Below are 25,719 nucleotides of genomic sequence, written 5' to 3' on the forward strand. Positions count from 1 at the left end.
ACATTGCTGTGGGGCATTGTGATGTTTTATTACATTAAAGGCGCCATATAAATACAAGGTACTGTGGTTGAAAACTCTCGCCCAACTTCCCAGACTTCCGTGACCCAGGTATGCCCCTCAACCTTACTTCTCTTTTGTTCTGAAGAAGAGTCATGCGGTCTCAAAATGTTAACTCTGTCTTTCTCTTCACACTTTTTTTTTCGGTTGGTGCGACTCCCAACAGCATACTCCACAATGCATTCTTGGCTGTTGATGACCTTCTTCAGCAGGCCAGTGACCCAGCTGAGCAACTGCCATAACCTTCCACTCGACTTCTGGCTCAGCCTCTGGCCTGTTGTCAGCTGCTACTCGTTTTTGTTTTTAAGATATCTGAATTTGTAATAGATAAGGATTTTAAAAAAAAAGTCTATGTAGTACGCTGTCGAATTTTGTAGTTAACTGTTTTTCCATAGGATAGCGCTTGTTTAAGTGTCCCCCCTCCTTTTTTCCTCCTACTCTCCAGTTGCAGAAGTCCTGAAATGTAACTTGTATACACTAGGGGGGATAAAATGGCCCAGAATTTGCTGGAGCTGGGTATCTCACACCATGCTCCATTTGTTAGATTGTTTTCTTGCTGTTCAGTTTCAAAATTATTGCACTGGAGGTATGAGCTGGTAACAGTGCCATGAGGGCAATGAGGCATCTGAGACCTTGGTGAACAATGGGACCAACAGCCTTCACCAATGAGATTTAAGGATAGAGGGAGACAGAGGAATGATGGAGTTAGCATTAAATTCAGAGAGAGGGAAGAAAGATTTGATTAATAGGGGAAAAGAAACAAAGTCATAATAAAACAATTTTTAAAATCTAAAAACAATTTACCACCTGCAGGAATAAGATTCAACTGTTTTAATTGTTCCCTTCCTGAACCAGAGAAGTGTGGCAATGCAGGAATGTAAATCTCACCTTCAAAAGGGTCCTTACATCAGTAAGTGCCAACCCTAATTTTCTGTAGCCAAGTTAATTAATTTTAATAACACATTTTTAGCAATTTCTTGAACTTGCAAGGAAGTTGTTGGCAGTGGCTTGTTTCCATGAGGCTAGTTGTGCAAGTTGTCCAGCAACTTGTGGCAATTTGCAATGTACGGCATGTGACCATCTCACTATGGATACCTGGGTTAACTGCACATTAATAACAGTGTGTCTATTTAACTCTGCTATTTTGGCAGTGAATTCTGGCGCAACATGGTTATCTGAACCATTGTGAATTGGAAGAGGGAGGAATGGTGGCCAGGACACCGGGAGAACTTTTTCTTCAGATATCCACTTGTGCTACTAACATAGTTAGATAGGATCTTCTTTACCAATTCACATGCAGCTTCTGCATCACACTTGTCTGCTTAGATTATGCACTCAAAGTCATGAAGTGAGGCTTGAGTTGACAACTTCTGACTCATCCATGAATGTGTTACAAACTTAGTGAAGCTAACTCACAAAAAAAACTTCATTCCACTTTCTTTCATCATTTAGCTGGAAGTACCAGGTGGATCACAGGATGTTGATCACAAGCAGAATTGTAGCAAATTTTCTGCTAACTTGCCCAGCCTAGCTGAGATCATGTAACTCAGCACAGACTGCAAAATGCAATCTGTGACTTTTCAGGCTCTATGGCTAAGTTGTACATGCCTTTACAAACTGAGATGCTTGGGGGGGAGCTGTTTTTTAATTGTTGTTTTGTACGAAATACTTTTGTATTATTACAAAACAATTAAAGGTTTTCTTTGCCTTGCGTCATAGTTCAACTACATAGTTTAGTATTTGAAACCAACTCCAAAAATATTCTATGATAATGTGTGTCTGTGTGAAACAGTGCCTTCTATTAACACATATATTTATCTCCCGCAGTGATGATAAAAACCTTTGCAGTAAAGCCCTGGTAAGTGGTGTCAAGGCTGTGAGGAAAGTTGATCTCTTGACTGAATTAAGTGACCTGAAATCCACCAATCATGTCCCAAATACTCAGGATCTTAGTGCCTTCAATCAACCTCAGACAGGTTCGTCAGTATGTTTCACTGAATATTGTTTTGTTAAGTGTATAATCAGGGACAAACTTAGTTTCTCTTCATGCCTTTCTCATGGGTCTCTTAAACTCCACCTTCGATAAATTTCAGTTTTTAAAAATACCACTACTCATACTGTGTGACTCTACTATCTAGTTAGTTGCCAATCACGCCATCCATTGTTGAACTTAATTGACATGCTGAATCCCAACGTTTTGATTTTAACATCCTTGTTTTCATGTACCATTGCCTCCATGGCTTCACCCCTTCTTTCCTCTTTCACCCTTATGCCTCATCCTGAGTCCTTGGTTCTTCTAACCCTGATGTCCTGTGCACTCCCTTCACCTATTTAATCAATAAAAGAGATATCAGTTCTGTCATTCCTATTCTCAACTCTGTTCCTAAACTGCCTGCCTCAGTTCCTCTCTTCATTTTTAAACACTTCTTCAAAGCTTTCTTTTTGCCTGTGTCTTTATTAGTGCCCTCAATAATGTTTTGCTGTCCGTTTTTATTCCTCTTGGAAGTAGCGTCGGGTATGAGGGAAAATAAGAGCAGCTGGAATTCCAGAATTTCAGAAAGCAGAAAACTAACAATGCACAGCGTTGAGAAAAAGAAAATAACATTTCGAATTGGACCTTTGGTCAGAACTTTGGGAATTCTGCCCAGTTTTAATGAAAACTCTCACCTGAAACATTAACCTTTCTCTTCAGATCCTGATTGAGTTGCTTGGAATTTAAAACATCTAATTTTATTTCCTTCCTTTCTCATTCTCTTGCCATTGCATGACCTAAAATTATATTTTATCAACACAGTCCAATGCAAATTAGATCTCAACAGAGTTAAAAGATCTTGAATATTTTAGGTGCTGTTGATGTACCAAGTTTCTTGTGCTAGTAAAGCTGCAGCAAGAAATGTAGATGCTGTCGCACTATCATCCCTAGTAGAACAGAATTCATTTAGATACAGATTGTATAATTGTAACCATCCAACCTTATTATGAGCTGTAACTTCTGACTAGTGTCGGAAAGTGCTGGCCTGCAGAAATTAGAAGAAATAAATGCACACTTACCTGGTCTTGAAAATTGCGTTGCCACTTTAACTATCAACAGGTTGTGATTATCATAGCTTATAATCATGCCAATTTATTCTGTACAAATAATTTCTCCAGAACCATCTATTGTTCTCCTTCATGACTTTCATTTTTGTTAAAAAAATATGCCTTTTGTTCAACTCTTCCCAATGGTCTGGGGAATGGAATACATTTCTAGTTTGGGATTCCGCGTTAAGACCAGGTTCTCCCATCTGAAATATAGCTCAAGTAAGACCCTAATGAATTGAAATCACACTGCAACCCTAAGAAAGCTGTAAGTCAATGTCTGCAACGAGCACTATTCACTTATATCCCATGAGAATTCTATGGAAAGTCTATCCAGATTGAGAGACATTTCAGTATTACCAGTATTTTACAAATGCTGCATAAAACACTGCTTTATCATTTTGAGAAATTGCTTAACTGTTCACTGTAATAGTGGCCTCTTAATGGCCTGTATATCTTTCTTGTGTTAAGTTGCAACTAGCATTTAACATATGGCTACTTTTTTTCAAAAGTATTGGTATTTTCATCATTGGCTTAAATTTTGCAGTCAGCGGCAAATGAATCGTCCTTGCTGCTCATTACACTTACAGCTGCCTGCATACTTTTCATAGTAAGTTGCTGGGCAAAAGCCTGTTATTGAGTATGATACAGCGTGATGCCCTCCATTGGAGATCTGGGACTGAGAACAGGACAAATAACAACCTGTTTCTTTAAATAATCAGATTGAAAAATCCTTTGAGGTATGCAAAGTCTAAACAAAGTATAAGTTAGAATATTCAGTTCAATGTAAAATCAAGTCCAGAAAGCAAAATGAAGAGAGGGAAAGAAATGTGTGATTGAAATCAAAATAAAAGTGACAAAGAGAAGTAAAAAAAGGTTTAATTTTAATTTTTAATTTTTTAAATAATCTCAAACAATAATTAAAATCTGAAGGAATGAGACTTCCCACTTATAAAAGTTAATTTTCAGAGCCAGAGAGGTTGTTTGACAGTAGTAAAGACTTATGTTGTTAAAATTCACTCACCATGATTGGATAAAACCTAACATTTTCTGATCTATTTGGTGGGTAACTAGTGGATAAGTACCACAGTGTAATGTTTTTCAATGTTGCATCTTTCAGTATAATACTGGTAGAGCAAAGCTTGTGGGGGAGCAGGGCAAATTGAATATCAACTTCCTGATTTACACATTTAACTATGCATGTGCAGACATTGTCCAAATTATCCATAATATTGGTGATCGCTGATATCTTCACCATTATTCCCAAAAAAGGGCAATTGTGTTTCTTAGTATGATGAGCAGAGCCTACGTATTAAAGGTGCAGCTCAAACTAAATTTCTCCATTTCAAAACACAATATTCTACCTCTTAGTATGTTTAAAATGATAGCGAACCAAATAATTGTTGACAAAGTAATCAACTGTCATTACATTCAACAACATGTGCTCGATTAAACAAACATGTAGATTACTGTTATCTTATATGGGGAACACCTAATAGTAAACCTATGTTCAGCGTAATAGGAGAGAAGAGTTCGTATATATACACTGTAAACACTTGGAGCACAGTGCCTTGATTCAGAGCTTCTTCAAAGTCAACTTATGAAGGATCTGATATTGAGTGACCCGCTTAGCAGTTGGAACACAGAGGTTAACATAGAATTTACAGCACAGAATGGGCCAGTCAGGCCAACAAGTCTCTGTCACATTTATGTTCCATATGAGCCTTCACTCACTACTCTATCTCAACCTAATAGCATAATCTTTTATTTTTGTCTCCTATTGTGTTTAACTTGCTTCTGCTTAAATGCATCTATGCTATTTGCCTCAACCACTTTTTGTGGTAGTGAGTTTCAGATTCTAACCACACTATGGATAAAGAGATTTCTCTTGAGTTCCCTGCTGGATTAGTGACTATCTCACATTTATAGCCCCGGGTTTTGAAAGTATAGCTTGAGGGAGATGGCTGCTATTATTACCAGCAACCAAGTATGTCAACTCCAGTTGATGCCAAACACTGTAAAAGTATTTCACGAAATGGTTTTATGGATTAAAAGGAGTTATCCAGTTGAGATAGCATAATTGGTGGATTCAACCGAGTAGCTCAACAAGTTCACAACAAGGCTTATCTGCCCAGAAAGGAAAACTCATAGTCTTCCATCACAGCATCCACTTAGTTCTTGAATAATTTTTTGCCTTCACTACATGAAAGACTATTGAGAGTGCTGAATGCTCCAACTGCACAATTGCTCACTAAGACAATCCCAAATTCTCCCTTTATCAGTTTGAACTTGCAGCCCTTGCCTTCTGATTTTAAAATGGTGGAAGGTATGAACTGCAGGAGTTTAGCAAAATGCTAAACAAATGTGGAATAGAAGATTAGGATTAAGTAATCCTATTCAGATTTGGAACACATGCATATCCTAGTTTTGTTACAAAAGGGAAAAAACCAGAAGCATACCTACAGTTTTTTTTAGTTTAACATATTTTTATTTCAGGAGAGAGCATATGCTCACTTTTCAGTTGCTGAAATTGGCGTGTGCTTTTGCTTTCATTGCTGCTCCCACCATGCTGCTGCCATGACTATTGGTGCCTCTGCAGCCACTAATAGACCAGCATCTCTCCTCGGTATTGCTGTTAATAGAATTGATCACCCACCTTGGTACAACATAGGCAGGAACTCGTATCACAAGAGGAGAGAGGGAAAAGCTGAAGTGGATGGCAAAGGTGGTGGAGAGGGAAATGGGAGATAACTATGAATTAGTGAAGGAAGGGAACAAAAACTAGGAGCAGAGGCATGAGGGAGGAAGAATTCCAGCATTAACTGAGACTGTGCGAGAGTGCCTGCATAGGAGGAGGAAGGACAAGACAATAAAAAAAGAGCTGCATGGAACAAAGAGTGCCAGCTTGAACTGAGAAGGATAGTTGAAAAGAATGTAAACTTAAATAGAAGAGAGGAAGAATGCCACTTTAAATGGAGGGTGAAAGAAGGTGGATTAGAGGGCAGAAGAATACCAGGTTGAAATGAGTGGAGGGGAGAGAAAAGTGCCATTGTCAGTGCGGGGAGTTGGTAAGATGATCAAGGAAGGCTGGGAATTTGGGTGGGGGACAGTGTCGTAGTGAGCTTGAATTATGGGGCAGGAGAGTAACTTTTGGGAATGTGATGTTCTTGCATATCTGTGTAAAATCCAAATGTCATTATTTTACCTTTTATAAGTAAATTAAAAATCTATTACTTATGAAATTTCAAACTGCTTAAAATTAACCAGAATTCATAATTTTGAATGTAAAATTTCAAAGTTTCCTGGAGAATGTCTCCCAAGTCCCCAAGGAACTTGTTACCAACTTTCTGCTTTCAAGACCTGGACTTCACCATTCAGGCTTTCATTTACTTTGATGAATGATGACTGTCCCAGGATGTACAAGTTGGGGATTCTATGATGGTAATGCCATCTTGATCTGACAAGAAGCTTTCCATTCTTGTGAAAGAACCTTTTCTGCATAAAGTGAAAAAAATAGTTTTACAGACCATTGTATCTTTCATTATCAATATAAGTTCCCATGCAACTGTTGTCCTTGTCCTAGGGGTTTGGGAGGCATTGTTGAAGAAGCCTTGGAGAGTTGATGCACTGCATCTTGTAGTTGGTACACATTGCAACCATAGTGTTCTAGCGGAGGAGGGTGAATGGTTAAAGTGGTGGATGGGGTTCCAATTAAGCAGTTTGCTTTTCCCTGGATGCTGTTGAGCTTCTTGAGTGTTGTTGGAACTGCATTCATCAGGTAATTGGAGAGTATTCCATCAGACTCCTGACTTGCATTTTGTAGTTTGTTGAAAGTCTTTGAACAGTAAGGAGGTGAGTCACTTGTCACTGAATACTCAGCTTCTGCTTTTCTAGGCACAATATTTGACTCTGTTCCAGTTAAGTTTCTGGTCAATGGTGACCCCCCCCCAACCACCGACAGAATGTTGAATGCTGGGGTTTCGACGATGGTAATGCCATTTTGATCTTATAAGGAGCTTTACATTCTTGTGAAAGAACCCTTGTAAATTAGACAAATGATCATCCTTCATCTTTAAGCCTACACGGAGTGTTCCATTACCATTTGAAGAGGAGGCAGGTGCATCGCAGCCCTCACTAATATTGGCTTCATACAATGCCCATAGGCAAGCATTTTATGGAAGTAAACATAGGATGGGAGTAGGAAACCCTGGCTGATTTACCTTTCCCTTCCAATGTAGAAGTACTGAATCTAATTATAGCATTACTACTGCCATTCCTGCTGAAATTAGCTAATTCATCCCAGCTGAGGGATAAAATCTTGAAGTGGCCTCATTTCACTCAGTTCCATTCTGGGCAATGCACTTCTGAACACATCCATCAATAGAGCCTGTTACTATCATTTCTAGTTGTAATAATTCAGCTACACAAATATATTAGAAATAGATTTTGTGAGTTGGATTAAGAGTAAATTGCTTCTACTTGTGAACATGTAATCACATGTGAAAAATAATCTATATTTCATGTCTTGTCAAAATGATAGGCTTTATAAATAGAGGCATAGAATACAAAAGTAAGCAAGTTATGATGTACCCTTATAAAACATTGGTCCGACCTCAATTAGAGTATTGTGCCACTTTAGGAGGATGTAAAGGATTTTGTGAGGGTGTGGAAAAGTTTTATAGGAACGTTTTCAGGGATGAGGAATGGTTAATGAGAAATTACATGGTTAGATTGGCTAGATTTGCTCTCCTCACGGAAGTTGAGTGAAGATTTGATAAGGTGCTCAAAATCATGAGAGGTCTAGACAGAGTAGTTGTTCCTATTGGAAGGGTTGGAATCAGAGGACACAGATTTAAAGTGATTGCTAAAAGAACCAAAGATGACATGAGGGAAATCTTTTTTACATGGCATGTGGTAAAGATCTGAAAGTGTGATGGTGGAAAATTTGATCATGGCTTTCAAATGGGAATTGAATAAGCACCCAAAAGGAAAATAATTGCAAGGCTATGGCGAAAGGACCAGGGAGGAAGACTAAGTACATTGCTTTTGTAGAGTCCCAGCTTGGACTCAGCATTCTGTGCAGTGACCATTCTGCGATTCTATTAAAAATTCTGCGCTCGTATCCAGGCTGCAATGAAGAAAACAACAGAATCATTACTCTTCTGCTTGCATTTAAGTTCTACCATCTCGCTGTGAAATGTCTCAGTGATTCACTAGCTTTTGCATTAGAAGGACTTGCATTTATATTGTGCCTTTCATGATCACAGCCAGTGAAGCACTTTTGTATTGTTGTAATGTAGGAAATGTGGTAACCAAGTTGTGCACAGCAAATTCCAATAACTTTTAAATTGTGATGTTCTTAGTGCAGCAGTTTTCAGTATGTTCAAATGGTTAATGAGCTTGGCATTTTTAAAAGGTGCTAAGTTTGTTGTTAAATGTCCTGTTGTTAAACGTCCTGTTGTTAAACATCCTGTTGTTAAACGTCCTGTTGTTAAACGTCATATGTAATAATTGCAATACTAAATATAAATACAATAATAAGTAACTTATTCCAGGCATAAGTTAACTGTTTATTCATGCCCTGGTTTATTATTATCTTTGCTTATGGTTAAATTAGAACGTGACATTTTTGGGTTTTTTTTATCTTGCAGTAATCAGTGTGAAAGAGTTGGAAAATGGAACAGTTAATCAGCATCTGTTAGCACAAAAATCAGCTTTGGATGTTACTGGCATCATCTGTCAGTTAGAGAAATCACTAGGCATTGCACTGTCAGTCATCTTAGAAACAGAAATGAAAACAGTATATGATGATCTCTGGACAGAGGTAAAAATTGGTTTGCTATATAGATTGTACAGAAAGAAAGAAATGTTTCAAGACATTAAAAAATATCATACCAATGAATAAACAATATCCTTTTTATGTTCCTTTGAAATCTAACCAGTTTCATGTACCTTTTTTTTTCCTCAGTATGAGTTTACTTTTCACAGTATGCCAAAAATATCAGCTGAGCATAAATATTTTTTCTTAAGCTGCATAATTGATTTGGTTAGGATGGACACAGTAGAACCGATTGAAATGGAATAAATATTTAATTTCATGATTTTTTTTTTCAATTTCTTCTATCTTTTCCAAAAACATGGTGAGAGAACCTCAGTAGTCAACTGTTTGGATAAATCTTTAAACTGAATTTCAGCAGGGATTTCAGAGTTATGGTGGGAGACTGGTGGAAACTACAGGCATTTGTGCCCGTAAATAATTTTTGATTTTAAGCCCAGAATGATTGAGCCTCACCTTTCTGGTAATGAATCATCATTATGTATTGTTCCAGATATCTATGTTTTGATCGGAGCTATGCCTATATGTATCTTATATCGAGGACTATAATCTCCATGAAACATTATAAATGTGTTTGTTTAAGCGTTTTCCACGTGAATAAATTAACCCAAGCATACTATTTTTTAAAATGTTTTGGTTGCGCTATTACCAAAATGCTTAGATTGGTTAAATAATAGATCAAATTAATGATGATGTAATGGCTGTGATCTGTTTCTGATCTTGATATCAGATACTGCTTGTGAAGCCTCCTTGGTCCTTAGAAGACATATTACTATGTTTGAAGAAACACTGGTTTGCTGTATTTGGCCTAATTGTGAAAAGAAATTTGCAGTCATCTGTGGAGCTCTTATGTGATCATTTTCAAGCAGGTATGTACAGAGAATTGGATTGCTGAATTTTTTATAAGTTGTGAAGTAGTGGAAGGTAAGTGGTGTAGTTAGTGACATAAACTTAGTTTTTAGGTGTTTCTCTAAAGCAACAGTCAGATTTAAATCCCATTATTTTGCATAATGTAGCAATAAATTTTGCTGTTAAGGCCACTGTGTTGTACCCTTAAAAGCAGCACTTGCTGTTAGTTTACTAAATTTCTTCTCGATACAACATAGCTTATATGTACCTACATAACAATAGTCCATGCATTGCAAACAGTTGAGATGTTTTGGTGACATGTTAAAGTACTGCAAGTATTTTCTTTGTATGGACAAGGATTCTGAAAAACATGTTCATTCTGGATCAAAAATTGCAAACTACAGGCATGACTGAATGGATGTTCACCTTCCAAAAAATCTATTCATTTTTGGGTTGTGTTTTCCATTTTTGGACACTTTCTCAGACTTTTCAATTGTATGGCTCAATTGTGTTGTACTCCATAGTGTATAATTCTGTAAAAAAAAAAAATTGTAATCCCTACCGATCCCTAACTAATTTTTTGTTTAGTATGTAACTGGAAGGGGAATAAATTTTGTATAGTTATTTCTCTACCCTGCGCATTAAAGCACTTTTGGTCATCCTGAGGCCATGAAAGGCACTTTATGAATGCAAGTCTTTCTGTCTTTCATTCTATTAAACACGGTGATCTGCTAACTGTTCATGTAAATCCTTCTGCTGGAGTAAATTTCTTATAGTGTAATTCCATAAGTATTCTTAAAACATTGTATGATCATAATAATTGTCAAGTATTTAAACAAACTTTCTATGTTTGCTAATTCAGGTGAGTATTGTTCCCTGATTATTTCTTCTTCTTCTCTCTGAAACAATATGGTCAACTCAGATCAATCTTTAATGAGGTGATAGTCAATTGTTGTGGAGTAAACACAATGAATAAAATTACCCTTGGCTAATTGTCTTCAGAGGAGCTATGTAAGCTAAGATGATTTAAATAAAATGTTAAAAAGAAAATCAATGCCCAATGACAATATAGTTTACAGTAGATATATGGATTAATATAGCACTATTCATGTAGAAAAGTTAGCTGATCTTAGCTGGGGTTGAAGTAAGAATGCCTCAGCAACATTGGAGTAGGGAAGGGAAAAAGAAACATTTTTGTGTTTGATCAATGTCTAGTGACAGATGTATATGTGTAGACCTTATGTGAATCTGCCATGGTGGGAGAGGGGGTAGGATGTTCATTGCTGCAGGATGAATGAAGTATAACAGCTAGCTAGGTACTTGGTGCAGACCTGCACATAGCTGGATATTGATTTAGTGAAACCCATTGTGATTAACAAAAGCTCTGTGCTGATCCCATGGTAGTCTGACAGCACCATGAGTGTAGTCAGTATTACAATGCACTCTAAGAAAGCCGGTCTTTGCAAGTCGCAGGATGTTTTCATTTTCACTGCTTTCTTCATTTGAAAATGAGTTGCAGTGATTCTCTGGTGGATAATGTGAGATGCAGCCAGTGTGCCCTATAGCAGTTCACATTGTTCCAAAGACAGAAATTCAGGGCAGTGGTCACCTTCACAGACAATGGCATGACTCCTTGACAGTGCTGTCTGCTATTCCGGAGAAGAGTCATGTTGGATTTGAAACATTAATTCTGTTTCTCTCTTCACAGATGCTGCCAGACCTGCCTAGTTTTTCCAGCACTTTCTATTTTTATTTCAGATTTCCAGCATCTGCGGCATTTTGCTTTTATGTTACTGCACTTTTTGATATTTGAGGCGGCAGAGATCACTAGCAATTTGTCTCGATAAACATAGCACTGCTCCTCAGTCATGCCAAAAAAGGTAACCGTTGGCCTATATATCCTGTTAGGAGCGTAAAAGGCATTCTGTGAGCAGGCCTTCACTGCTTTTTTATTCTCAGACACCACCCTACTGATTCTGAGACTTCTGCTGTAGTCTTCGTTCCTGCTTTTCCTCCTCCTCCTCTTCTTGCAACCAATAAAAGACAGCAAGAGCAGCATCCATTATAAACTTTGACAGCTCCAAAGTCAGTCCCTGGTCAGTGGTAACCTCCAGGCTTTTGATATCAGTTTAAATCCTACAGCCTGCTGAATCTGCCATCAACCTTGTTAGATTTTACCTAGCGGGCGGCTGATGGGTGGGAATTCTGTATTTCAATGTCAAAATTGCACTTTCTGCTGCTGCACATTAAAAATTCCCCAAGTGATGTTTCATAGTGGCCCGGTCTTCAACGGTTGTTATGACCACAGCTGGTGTTAATTGCTGCGCAAACCAAACCCCAGAGGGAAACTTGGCTTACAGGCCATACCCTTTTTTTTTGTAATTCAAAAACAAGAAGAAGACATACCGATCTTAGCATTATGAGGCCCAGTAATACTTTTGGGATTTTAAAAATTAAAAGTAAGAGTTTTATTAACAAGAATAAAAGAAAATTTAAGCACAAAAAATTAGTTACACAATTAAAGTTTGTCTTGCAAAAGATTTCCCAAAAATACCTTACTCAACATTTAAGAAATATTTAGATGAGCACTTGAAATGCTATTGCATACAGGGCTATGGGCCAAGTGCTAGAAAATGGGTTTAGAATAGATAAGTACTTGATAGCTGGCATAGACATGATAAGCCGAAGGGCCTGTTTCTGTGCTGTATAACTCTATGACTCTACTTGGTCAGTCCCACAAGTAAACACCTCCAGGCAACACTTACTTATAGATGTTTACTATAAGAGAAAACCAGTAATATTACGCAAGGCAAACTGCTGTAGCTTTAATAAAGGCATACCACTTGACCTCTATCCTCTTCTGCTCTGCGGTGGGAATCCACTTCAGAATAAAATTGCTTGTTGCAGCCTACGACTTTTCTGGCTTGACTGGATGGCTGATTCAAACAACTTCTCCCAGCCTAGAGTTTCAGCTCAACAGCTGAAACAGTTCCAGCTATCTCCAGCTAAACACTCCACAGTAAGTCTACAATACCTTTTTTCCCCCATTCATCTCTAGTTCCATTGTTCTCGCACCTCTTTGAAACTCAAATCCTTCCAAATATAAAATCTTTTATGCCTTTATCTTGTCTTTGCTTTCGGATCAATGAAATCTAATATCCCACTACTATTTACCTATAGGATTCCTGCAAGATGCAAACATGTTTCTTGATACCTCTGACTCCCCTTTGATATTCAAACAAACTCTCAACTTATCTAAAAATGCAAATGTCTAACCTATTTACTTGTACCTCAAACTTAACACCTATTTCATGTTTCAAACCCCCCCAGACAACCTGACTCCTATCAATCTCTTGCCCAACTTAATTAAATCATATATGCGCACATACACACTTCTTCACAGGATAACACAATAATTCCCCAAAATATTTTTAAAAATAACATCCATTCTCACACAGTTTATACAAACATGATTTGTTCCTGGGAATTATGAAGCAGCATTGACATTTCTTGATGGCGCCAAATGGGGAGGGTGGTGAAAAGTGATAAGACTGTAAAGCTTCGAAGGACAAATATAGTTTAGAAGGTAGACCATTAAAAATGAACCATAGTCTTTAGTTTTCTGTTTAAAGATATTTTAAAGACATTTATTACAAAAGCAATGTATATAATAAAAACAGAAAATGCTGGAAAAACTCAGCAAGTCTGGCAACATCTGTGGAGAGAGAAACAGAGTTAATATTTCGAGTCCAATATGATTTCTTCAGAACCTTGGGCCACAGTTAGAGCAGTGTGAGCAGTTTTAGGCATCCCATTATAGGAAGAATGTAGAAGTAATGGAAAAGGTGCAGCATAGATTCACTGAGATGCAGGGATGAGGTTACCAACATTGAGAGACTTGAAAAATTGGGCTTTTCCACTAGAACTGATGAGTTAAGCATCAAGCTGATGGTCTTTTAGGATGTTTTATCAGTTTATTATGAAATTAATTGTAAGGGCTCATTGTCAAGACAATAACAAGAGGGCAGATGTTTAAGAAATCATTAAAAGAATTAAAAGGGAGTGGGGAAAATTTTTGCACTGATAGTTGTTAGAATGTGGAATTCTTTGCCATGAAAGTTTATCCAAGTATAATCAGTAAATTACCGAAGAGTTTAAAAATTTGAAATCAAGGGATACTAAAGTGTTTCAGTAGTGTGCTGGAAAGTGGCATTAGATGAGTTGGAACTTGTGGTTTGTAACTCCAGTTTTATCTGGAGCTGAATGAGAAAGAGACCAGTGTCCATTAACGGCGTATTACTTCAGGTACTATTAATGAGGCAGGCTAGCTGGGTAATCATCATCAATGATTAAGAGTACTACAGACATATGTCTAAACTAAAAACTATTGATGTGTTGAGGTTAGAAACGATATCTTGATGGGTGCACTTTACTGAAATCCTACTTAAAAATAAAGTGACAGTTTAGTAAAGTGAAATTAAACGTAAAATGCTGGCATATGCAGTTGGTTCGCCGACATCTTCGGAAGGGACAAGGCAGGTTCATGGTTTGGATTTTCACCTTTGCGATCTGAATGATTATACAGAAAATGGCAGAGCTTCAGTCTCCCAGCATTGGACATGTCAAGCCAGATTTTCAGACTTGTGGAGACTTCGCAGACCTTTAAAAATGGCGGCTGGGGTCATCTGGATCTAGAAGTCCTGCCCCCATTTCTGACAGATCCCATTTTGGTGGCAGGGAAAAGAGGGCGAGATGTGATTCATGCATAAGGGAAACCTGAACTCAACAGGGCCATGTGAATACAGTGCTGAGTTCAAACAGACCCTGTTTTTGCTGTAGCAAGGGCCTTATTCTGCAGTGTGGGAGTTACAGATTTATGGAGGAGATATAAATGCTCGTGAAGGGCGGATAAGGTGTGTAAAACTGTCAAGCTCTCAAGTTATTTAAATCCCCAACCCTTCTAAAAAATAAAAAAAGCACATCTGTATTAGAGTTGAAAAAATCTGCTCTAGTATTTACAGATGTTTGTTGACATTATCCAAGGGCTATTATATCATTACTGCATTAATGGTTGGCTGCTTTCCACAACCTTCAATTATCACAGCAGGGGGTTGTAAATTAACAGTTTGAATGACAGCTCAATTAAAGGAATAGTTGTCTTTGTGGGGTTATGAATACAAATCTGTTTGTTTTGATAAGAGTCTAGGTACTTGAAAGGTTTTTAAAGTTTTGAATGGGCTTTCATGAATGGCAGTGTGTTTTTATTATAGTAAAAGCTGTAATAGTTATTTAAATTTTTATTTTATTTCAACTTCACATAACTCCTGAGATCTATCCATCGTGAATACTGGGTGGGTTGGCACGGAGGGTGTAAGTGCCAAGGGTGATGGGTGGGGGGGCATTGGTTGGCATTAATTTGGCATGGGGCTAGAAGGGACCATGGGGGGCATGAGTTGGCATGGAGGGTATGAGAGGTCATGGAGCATGGGTGGGGGGCATTAATTAACATGGGGAGTGGGTATTGGGAGGGGATGATGGGGCGTGAGAGGTGAAGGCTAGAGGGCCTAATATTTAACCAAACAACTGGACACTTGGCAGCCCATGTTGCCACCTCTGATCTGTGTCCAGGGTGAAGGGGGCAACCACATCCACACCACCAGAATGAAAATTCGGGGCACTTCTTCCCAAGATAAGTGTGCCAAAGCAGGTAATTTTCCAACTTGAGCTACCTGCCTTGGGAGCAAAATTCCAGCTGGTAACCTTGGACTCAGCACCATCCCAAAGACTTACTCCCCTCCCCCACCAGGATAGTCACTAGTTGCTGATGAGACTGATATATCATTAGTAACCTTTTATCTAAAACATTTGATGTGGTCTACATGGACTTTAGCAAGGCTTTTGATAAGGTCCCTCCTAGCAGACTGGCTGAGAAAGTAATTGCCCATGAGATCCAAGGCAAATGGCATGTTGGATCCAAAATTGGCTGAGAGGCAGGAAGCAGAGGGTGATGTTTCTGTGACTGGAAGTCTGTTTCCAGTGGGATTCCGCAGTGCTTGGTGCTGGGGCCCTTGCTGTTTATGGTGTACATAAATGATCTGGACTTAAGTGTAAGTGATCAAGAAGTTCACGGATGACACGAAAATCGGTAGGGTGGTAAATAGTGAGGAGGATAGCCGTAAACTGCAGGATGATATCAATGGACTGGCCTGGTGGGCAGAGCAGTGGCAAATGGAATTCAATCCAGAAAATGAGATAATGCACTTGGAGAGGACTAACAAGGCAAGGGATTACACTGAATGGTAGGACCCTGGAAAGTACTGAAGATCAGAGGGACCTTGGTGTGCATATCCACAGATCCCCAAAGGTTGTAGGGCTGGTAGATAAGCAGGGAGGTTATGCTGGGACTGTATAAAACACTGGTTAGGCCACAACTGGAATACTGTGTGCAGTTCTGGTCACCACATTATGGGAAGAATGTGATTACACTGGAGAGGGTGCAGAGGAGATTTACCAGGATGCTGCCTGGGCTGGAGGGACTGAGCTATGAGGAAAGATTGGGCTGGGATTGTCTTCCTTGGAAGGTTGAGAGTGAACCTGATGGAGGTGCATAGGGTGGATAGGAAGGCAATTTTTCTGTTACTAGAGGGGTCAATAACCAGGGGGCATAGATTTAAGGTAAGATGTAGAAGGCCAAGGTGGTTGGTGTTGAGGAGAAATCTTTTTCCCCAGAGGGTGTTGGGAACTGGAACTCACTGCCTGAAAGTGTGGTTGAGTCAGAAACTCTCGTAACATTTGAGAAGTGTTTAGATATTCACTTGTGTTGCCATAGTCTCCAGAGCTATGGGCCAAGCACTAGAAAATGGGATTAGTGTAGTCAGATCTTTTGTTGACTGGAGTGGACACGAAGGGCTGAATGGCCTCATTCTGTGCTGTAAACGTCTGAGTCTACATTAAAGCATTAACACAGCTACATAAGCTCTTATCCGGATCACTCTTGACATGGAAGATGACATTAGGCAGAATTTTATGTCCCGTGGGCAGGTGCATGCCTGACCTGAGCGCGAGTGACATAGTGCACGATGACGTCAGGTGAGCGTCCTGATGTCATCGTGCACTCTCACGATCTTTTGGTAAGTGGGTGCGAGCAAGAGGCTGCAGCACGCCACTGACAGTTAAGAGGTCTATTAAAGTCCTTAAACAATTAATTAATTTGTATTTTTCGCTGGCCACTCATCTGTTTGGTTGGCGGGTGAATACGCCAGGCGGCCTTTGCATTTTTTACGAAACCTCATCCATTGGTGGGATGAGTTTTCCAGCGGTTACTAAAAAACAATAAAAAAAACTTTTAACTCATTTTTTACATGTCCCTCTTCGTCTGACTGAGTCACATGTGGGGACATGTTGTATCATTTGTAAAATGTTTATTTTTGTATTTAAAATTCTTCAGCTCCCTGAGGCAGCTCCATGCCTTCAGGGAACTTTCAGTCCACACTCCCCTGTGTATGCGCAGACTTCAGTGCTTATTCTGTCCCCATCCCCACCCCGGCAGTGCTGTGGCTGTGTGTGTGTTTCACGCTAGCTGGCTGTTAATTGCACATCCAGTGTGAAATCACTGTCAGAGCCCGATCGTGGGCGACAGTCCATCTCAAAGCCATTCCCAGGCCCACCTGCCACACCCACTCAACGATGGGAAAATCCTGTCCATTGACATTCCTTCAGTTACAGAATAAAATTTGAATTTGAGCTCTTATTCTGCTAAATTCTACAAATATCTGCAAGGTGTCTCCAATTCAGATTTACCAATAGAATTTTTTTTATTTAATATTCTTGGTATTGATTTTAGAAAGTAAACAACTGAAAGAAATGCGGGGGAAGCTCAAGGCTTTGGAACATCTGGTGATCGGTTGGTCTGTCTATCCTTTTCTAAAACAGAAACAGAAATACCTGAAAAAACTCAGCAGGTCTGGCAGGATCGGCAGAGGAGAGCACAGTTGACGTTTCGAGTCCTCATGACCCTTCAACAGAACTAAGTAAAAATAGGAAAGGGGTGAAATGTAAGCTGGATTATATTTCACCCCTTTCCTATTTTTACTTAGTTCTGTTGAAGGGTCATGAGGACTCGAAACGTCAACTGTGCTCTCCTCCGCCGATGCTGCCAGACCTGCTGAGTTTTTCCAGGTATTTCTGTTTCTGTTTTTGTTTTGAATTTCCAGCATCCGCAGTTTTTTGCTTTTATTTTTCTGTCTGGGATTGAATTTGCAATTTTTCCATGAAAAACTTTTCATAATAAAACCATGTTCTTTGTAATATGTATATTTACTGGTACATTCATTTTTGTTTCCCTTCTTTGTAAAACCCAGGATACACAGCAGGTTATTAGCACTGGTAAGAGGGGGATGGTGCTCCTGGGTTTTAGTAACACAGGAACAGATAGTCTGGATTTTTTAGTGTGGAATGGATGAGCCTGAAACTTGCTGGTACTAGAGTGTGGATCAGTGTTGCCAGGTTTAACAGGTTTACACCCAGTTGGGTTTAGGTTTGTTTTGCTGTGCAAGGGAAAATGACGTCAGGTGGTGCCTAATTTTTGGGCTAGTTTCTTAACTAAAAATAGCATGGCCAGAATTTTCTAGCCCCATTGGCATCAGGCATCATGGTGGGCGGTGGTGGGGGGAACAATATGGCGAGAGGGCCAAAAATCAGTGTCACGCCATCGTGAAACCAGTTTGCGATCATCCGCTCCACCCATCAACGGTGGGCCGTATTTCCCACCACCGCACATCAGGAACCTAATTTCAATACTTCAGCATCTCATTATAAGCCCTGCTCGTCAGAATCATGCCCCCACATCAGATTTACCGCAGACGTCGGCATGACTTCATAATTGCACGCACCTGACAACCTGAACTTCGAGGGGAACTCTGAGGCGAGTACACACAACCTTGCTCAGCACTTGTGAGCATCACCTGTAGGACATCAAGGAAGATGCACTGTGCATTCGCAGGGGTCACAAGTAAGTTGCTTTTTACCAGCTGGCTTTCAGTATGGTGCCTGGCAAGGGCTTCAATGTGGGACAGGCTGGAGAAGGGTGGATGGTGGCAAGGCAGCACAAACTGAAAGAAGTACTCAGGCACATGCTGGGGGTGTGAGGGGCTGGTGAGGGAAGCAGTCACGCACTTGGAAAAGCTTGTCAAAAGTGAGCACTCTTCTGCAGCTGAGACCATTCAGCTGCAACTCCATTGACATGCTTTGAGGCAGGCCTCTGAAGCTTTTCTGCCCACTTGAACAATGCAAAAGCATGAAAGTGCCACCAAATGCTCCAGAACTTTTCACCCCTCAGGTGTAGACTGCAAATTAATGTGCATTTTGGAGGGTAGCAAAGCAATTGGCTGACTGGGCCAATCACCAGCCTCTGGTGGAGGCCCTCACAGCCCCTGGCAATGTCCGATTTAAGGTTTGGACCAGTATCCATCATGGTTCAAGCTAACAGTGCAGCCTTGTAGGGCAGGTTAGGAGAATGCCTGCACCTGAACTGAGAGCGCAGCATGCAGTCCAATGACTGAAGCTGTCGCCTGTCGGTCAAGTGGGGTGGAGGTTGGTGGGCTTTTGGACAGCTAATGAACGAACCACACTCTGGCCATCCAAGTGGTGGTCAGCACTCTCCTGCATGTGTGAAGGTGCCTTTAGACTTAACCAAGAGAAGTTCTTGGGGCAGCAGTGCTAACCCATGTGTCTCTCTCTTTGATCCTACAGGATGAGAACATCAGGATCATGGAGCCTGGTGATTTAGAGATATGCCTTATGTCTTACAGGGAGCAGAGAAGAAGAAGAGAGCAGCGCTCGTCAAAGGTAGGAGCACCTTCCTCAAGATGCAGGGCCTGCTGCACATGCAGCTGAAGATGCACAGCGATCTGTCGCTCATAGGCACCTTGCTAGGCACAGGGTCTATCGACGGCACTTGTCATTCCTGCAGATGACTGAGAACTAGTGTCGCCGAAGACTCTGAGCGTGTCTAGGGAACTGGTCGGTCACGTATGCCGCCAGCTAAAGGACTTGGTGCCATGGGGACATAGAAGGCGCTCAATTTTCATGCCAGTGGCTCCTTCCAGGGCTCCACAGGCGACCTGTGCAGGATCTCGCAAGCCTCCTTGCACAAGTGTATCCAGGAGGTCACAGACACCATCTTCATGAAGGCGCAGAACTGTGTGTATTTTGCCTGGGATCAAGAAAGCCAGGAATCAAGAGGGCTGGAATTTGAGCAGATCTCAGGTTTTCCACAGGTGCAGGGTGCCATCGACTGCAGCCATGTGGTGCTTAGATCTCCTTTGTAACAAGCAAATTCTTCCACTCGCTGAATGTTCAACTGTTGTGCGACCATCACAAACACATCCTACATGCCTGTGCATGATTCCCGGGGAACGTCCATACTCCTACATCCATAGCCGGTCTCAGATCCCTGACATCTTCCAGGATCCAGAGAGGCTGCAGGGTTAGCTTCTCGGGGAAGAGGGCTACTCATAGAGGATGTGGTTTATGACACCTGTGTAGCGGCCGCAGACTGCAGCAGAGCGGCGTTATGATGAGGCTCATGCTGCAACCTGGACTTTGATGGAACAAACTATAGGCATTTTGAAAATGAGGCTCCGGTATCTCAACAGGTCCAGCAGAGCACTGCAGTACAGTCCCCAGAAGATGTCACGCATCATCGGCACTTGCTGCACACTCCACAACCTGGTGTTGCAACTGGGGAGGACCTGGCTGAGGAGGAGCTGGAGGGAGCTGCTCATCTACTCCGATGAGGAACACGTCAAAGGGGATGACAGTAATGTCCTCGAAGACAAGGATACCGCAGATGAGGCCATCTCACTGGTCAGACAAGGTAAGCACACTCGGGAGGCCCTCATAGCCGCAAGATTCGTGGAGGATGATGACAAGATACAGTCTTGACATCCTCACCTTGCATCTGTGAACACTTGACTCTTGTGTGGCTGATAGCTCAGGCTCATGTCGTAGACACAGTGGAGGCCCTGATAGTCGCTAGATTCCAGGAGGATGATGATGACGTGTAGGGAGGACATTCCATAGATGTTCACATAGCCTCTGTAAATGCCTGATTGCCGTCTAGCCGAGGGCAGCTTGCTTGCACTTGGTGATCAGGGTCTTATCAGATGCAGCTGTGAAACTTTAAATGCACCTGATCCTTTGTCAGCCTTCAGCACCTAACCCCTTCAGGAGCACAGCGTCATCGGTCACAGATGCTGAAAAGATGGGGGCCAGCCCACCTCAAAGGTGCTGAAAGTACACAGGGAGAATGATGGAACTCTGTGACTCCTGCCCATGATGTTTTGGCAGCAATGACCAGCGCCATTGAGGTGCAGACATCAGTAATGTGTCCAGTGAGTGTGAAGTCGGACTATCATTTTGGTCTGAAGGTTACACACTGCGCAGGGAAGAGGCCCTGGACTGAGACATCTGCCTTTATCTTGTACAGGGACCAAGGTTTCATAGCTGAGTAACAGGAACACTGCTCATCATAACCAGGAGCCATAAGTTAGGAGAAATTATTGGGAGCTTATTTAAAATAGTGAACATTATGTGCAAGTGTCGAAGCTGTGCAACAACATCTTCTTCTGGATCCGACTTCTGTACACTGCCGCAGGGTGCCTAGTGAAGGTTAACGTGTCTCTGACGGCACCATTTCACTTTGGGAGAGGGGTACGTCAGGGCTGCCCCCTGTCTGGCCAGTTGTATTCTATTTGCGTGGAGCCTTTCCTGCGCCTCTTGCGTAGGAGGTTGTCGGGATTGGTTCTGCGTGGGCCGGGCATCGGGATGCTCCTTTCGGCTTACGCCGATGACGTGCTCCTTATGTTTAGTGACCCGGCTGACCTGTGGAGGATGCGCGAGTGCCAGGAGGTCTACTCTGCCGCTTCTGCCAGGATCAACTGGGATAAATGTTCTGGACTCCTGGTCGGCCCGTGGCAGATGGATTCCCTACCCGAGGAGCTCAGCCCTTTCACCTGGAGCAGGACCAGCCTCCTCTACCTGGGGGTACATCTCTGCCCTGGTGAGGAATCCTGGCCGGCGAACTGGCAGGAACTGGAGACGAAAGTCACTGCTCGCCTGCGGCGCTGGACAGGACTGCTCCGAGTGCTGTCTTACCAGGGTCGAATCCTGGTCATAAACCAGCTGATCGCTGCCATGTTGTGGTATCGGCTGGTCACTTTGACCCCTCCCCCAGACTTTGTCACAAAAATCCAGAAATTGTTAGTCGACTTCTTCTGGGACAAAAGATTGCACTGGGTCGCTGCTGAGGTTCTGAGTCTCCCGCTTAGGGAGGGCGGTTAGGCGCTTGTGTGCCTACGCACGCAGGTGGCGACTTTCCGCCTTCAGATCCTGCAGCAATACCTTTACGTCGAGCCTCCTTCGAGATGGTGTGCCCTGACGACATCTTTCTTCCGTCAGGTGCGTGGCCTGAATTATGACGTGCAGCTCCTGTTTATAGAGCAGAGTGGCCTCGGTGGCTCCTTGCAGGCATTGCCCGTCTTTTACCAGGACCTGATCAAAGTCTGGAACATGGTCGCCTCGCGACGCAGCTCTCCCCCGTCAGGAGTAGCGGCTATCGTCAGAGAGCCGCTGCTCAGGAATCCGCCCCTCCGTCCTTTTCAGTGGTTGGCGGAGAGGAGGGCTGTGGCCGCAGGGGTGACCAGGATCGGGGACATGCTGGGTGGCGGAGGACTGGCTGGATGCTCCCGCAGGAGTTGGCGCGTCGCGCGTCTGTGAGTGTCCAGGTCACAGCCAATGCCATCCAAGACCTAAGGACGGTCGTGCTCGGACCCAATGTTATTTTAGGTCTCGAGGTGGCCCAGGTGCGCGGTGGTCTTCCGTCTGAGCGGTCCCCTGTTCGGACGTAAGTCCACATTGGTCCCAAGTCCCGAACCCTCCCTCGGGTGCTGGTGCCCTGCAATATAGCCGCCTTGGGGACATGCCCTCTGTGCCATTTGGCATGGCGCGGAGGAGCTTTTTTTACGGACTGCTGCTGCACACCTTTCATTTTCTCACCCTTGTCCGCCTCCCGGACACGCCCTGGCGTGCCTTGTTGCCGTCCGGCGGCGGAGGCCCCCGATGGGAGGCCCTCTATGGAGGTGTCCTCCCCCTTTCTACGGGGGACCTGGGTTGGAGGGTGTTGCATGCAGTGGTCCCTTATAATTGTAGAATGTGTAGGTTCACGGACTCCCGGGACACTTGCCCTTTTTGTGGTCTTGTGGAGTCCGTGGACCATGCTTACATAGGGTGTGGTAGGCTGCACTCCCTTTTTAGTTATTTAAAAAACCTTTTATTAATGTTTTGTTTGCACTTCAGCCCCACGCTTCTGATCTATGGACACCCGGTGCGGAAGGGGGTCGGGAAGGAGGAGGACCTCCTCGTGAACCTGCTCCCGGCCAAGTTGGCCATTAACAGGTCCAGGCAGCGGGCGATTGACGGGGGGAATCCCGCCCAATTGTTTGTCCCTCTTCCGCGGCTACGTTCGCGGCTGGGTGTCTTTGGAGAGGGAGCACGTGGTGTCTGCCGGGGCACTTGAGGCCTTCCATGCTCGGTGGGCACCGCGGGGAATGGGGTGTTTTATTGACCCCCTTAATCGCATTTTGATTTAAAGTTTGTAAGTTTCCTTTAAACTTTGTCCTTGGTTTTACAGCTGACCCAAATTAGGGGCTGTGCTTGATTTATCCCTAATTTTGTTAATTTAGTTTAATTGTTTTAACTCTAAAAGAGTTACATCATCTTCTGGATCCGACTTCTGTACACTGCCGCATAGTGCCTAGTAAAGGTTAATGGGTTTCTGACCGCGCCACTTCACTTTGGGAGAGGGGTACGTCAGGGCTGCCCCTGTCTGGCCAGTTGTATTCTATTTGCGTGGAGCCTTTCCTGCGCCTCTTGCGGAGGAGGTTGTCAGGATTGGATCTGCGTGGGCCGGGCTTCGGGGTGGTCCTTTCGGCTTACGCCGATGACATACTCCTTCTGTTTAGTGACCCAGCTGACCTGCGGAGGATGCGCGAGTGCCAGGAGGTCTACACTGCCGCGTCTACTGTCAGGATCAACTAGGGTAAATGTTCTGGACTCCTGGTCAGTCCGTGGCAGGTGGATCCCCTATCCGAGGAGCTCAGCCCTTTCAAATGGAGCAGGACCAGCCTCCTCTACCCAGGGGTCCATCTCTGCCCTGGTGAGGAATACTGGCTGGTAAATTGGTAGGAGCTGGAGAAGGAAGTCACCACTCGCCTGCGGCGCTGGACAGGACTGCTCCGAGTGCTGTTTTACTGGGGTCGAGTTCTGGTCATTGCAGCTGATTGCCGCCATGTTGTGGTAACAGCTTGTCACTTTGACCCCTCCCCCGGACTTTGTCACGTAAATCCAGAGAATGCTCATAGACTTCTTCTGGGACAAAAGATTACACTGAGTCGCTGCTGAGGTTCTGAGTCTCCTGCTTTGGGACGGCGGTCAGGCACTGGTGTGCCTACGCATACAGGTGGCGACTTTCCGCCCTCAGGCCCTGCAACGATACCTTTACTTTGAGCCTCCTCCAAGATGGTGTGCTGTGGTGACATATTTTTTCCGCCAGGTGCACGTCCTGAAGTATGACGTGCAGCTCCTGTTCATAGATCTGAGGGGCCTTTGCGGCTCCTTGCAGGCATTACCCATCTTTTACCGGGACCTGATCAAAGTCTGGAACACGGTCGCCTCATGACTCAGCTCTCCGCTGTCAGGAATAGCGGCTAACATCAGAGAGCCGCTGGTCAGGAATCCACCCCTCGGTCCGTCTCAGTGGCTGGCGGAAAGGAGGGCTGCGGCTGACGGGGTGACCAGGATCGGGGACGTGCTGGGTGGTGGAGGGGTGGGCTGGATGCTCCCACAGGAGTTGGCGCGTTGTGCGTCCGTGGATGTCTGGTTCGCGGCCAATGCCATTCAAGATCTCAGGACAGTCGTGCTCGGACGCGAAGTCATACTGGGCCTCGAGGTGGCCCAGGTGCGTGGTGGTCTTTCGTCTGAACGTTCCCCTGCTCGAATGGAATTCCACATTGGCCTCATGCCTCAAACCCTCCTTCGGGAGCCATTGCCCCTCAACAAGATCCGCCTTGCAGAAATGCCCTCCATGCCCTTTAGCACAGCGCGGAGCGGTTTTCTGTATGGGTTGCTGCTGCACACGATTCACTTCCTTGCCCTCGCATGCCACCCGGACATGCCCTGGCGTGCCTTGTTGTCATCCGGCAGCGAAGGTCCACGTTGGGGAACCCTCTACGGAGGTGTCTTCCCGCTTTCCATCAGGGACCTGAGGTGGAGGGCATTGTATGCAGCAGTTCCGTATAACCACAGAGTGTGTCGGTTCACGGACTCCCAAGATACCTGCCCTTTTTGCGGTCTTGTGGAGTCCGTGGACCACGTTTACATAGGGTGTTGTAGGCTGCACTCCCTTTTCAGTTACTTAAAAAACATTTTACTACTGTTTTGTTTGCACTTCAGTCCCATGCTCCTGATCTGGAGGGGTGTCGGGAATTAGGAAGAAGTTCCTCGTGAACATGCTCCTGGGCTTGGCCAGGGCTTGACTTGACTTAAGTCCAGGCAGCGGGCGATTGAGGGGGTTGTCCCACCCAACTGTTTGCCCCTCTTCCGTGGCTATGTTTGCGGCCAGGTGTCCCTGGAGAGGGAGCACGTGGTGTCTGCCGGCACCGTCAAGGCCTTCCATGCCTTGTGGGCACCGTAGGGGCTGGGGTGTTTTATCGACCCTCCTAATCACATTTTGGTTTGATGTTGTAAGTTTCCTCTTAAACTTTGTCTTTGGTTTTACAGCTATCCTAATTTGGGGGCTGTGTTTACTTTATCCTTCATTTTGTTAATTTAGTTTAATTGTT

At 43.3% G+C, this 25,719-nt stretch overlaps 1 protein-coding gene across 4 annotated transcripts in view; it reads left to right on the forward strand.

The window, feature by feature from the left end:
- Positions 1-25,719, forward strand: part of swt1 (SWT1 RNA endoribonuclease homolog) — a 158,464-nt gene that overhangs the window by 60,526 nt on the left and 72,219 nt on the right. For all 4 annotated transcript variants that reach the window (XM_041208723.1, XM_041208722.1, XM_041208725.1 and 1 more), the window contains exons 11-13: positions 1,885-2,033; positions 8,787-8,959; positions 9,702-9,840. In XM_041208723.1, coding sequence (XP_041064657.1) covers positions 1,885-2,033; positions 8,787-8,959; positions 9,702-9,840 — 461 coding nt within the window. The remainder of the gene's footprint in view (positions 1-1,884; positions 2,034-8,786; positions 8,960-9,701; positions 9,841-25,719) is intronic.

Source organism: Carcharodon carcharias, chromosome 16 (genome assembly GCF_017639515.1).
Source record: "Carcharodon carcharias isolate sCarCar2 chromosome 16, sCarCar2.pri, whole genome shotgun sequence".
Classification (NCBI taxonomy): Eukaryota; Metazoa; Chordata; class Chondrichthyes; order Lamniformes; family Lamnidae; genus Carcharodon; species Carcharodon carcharias.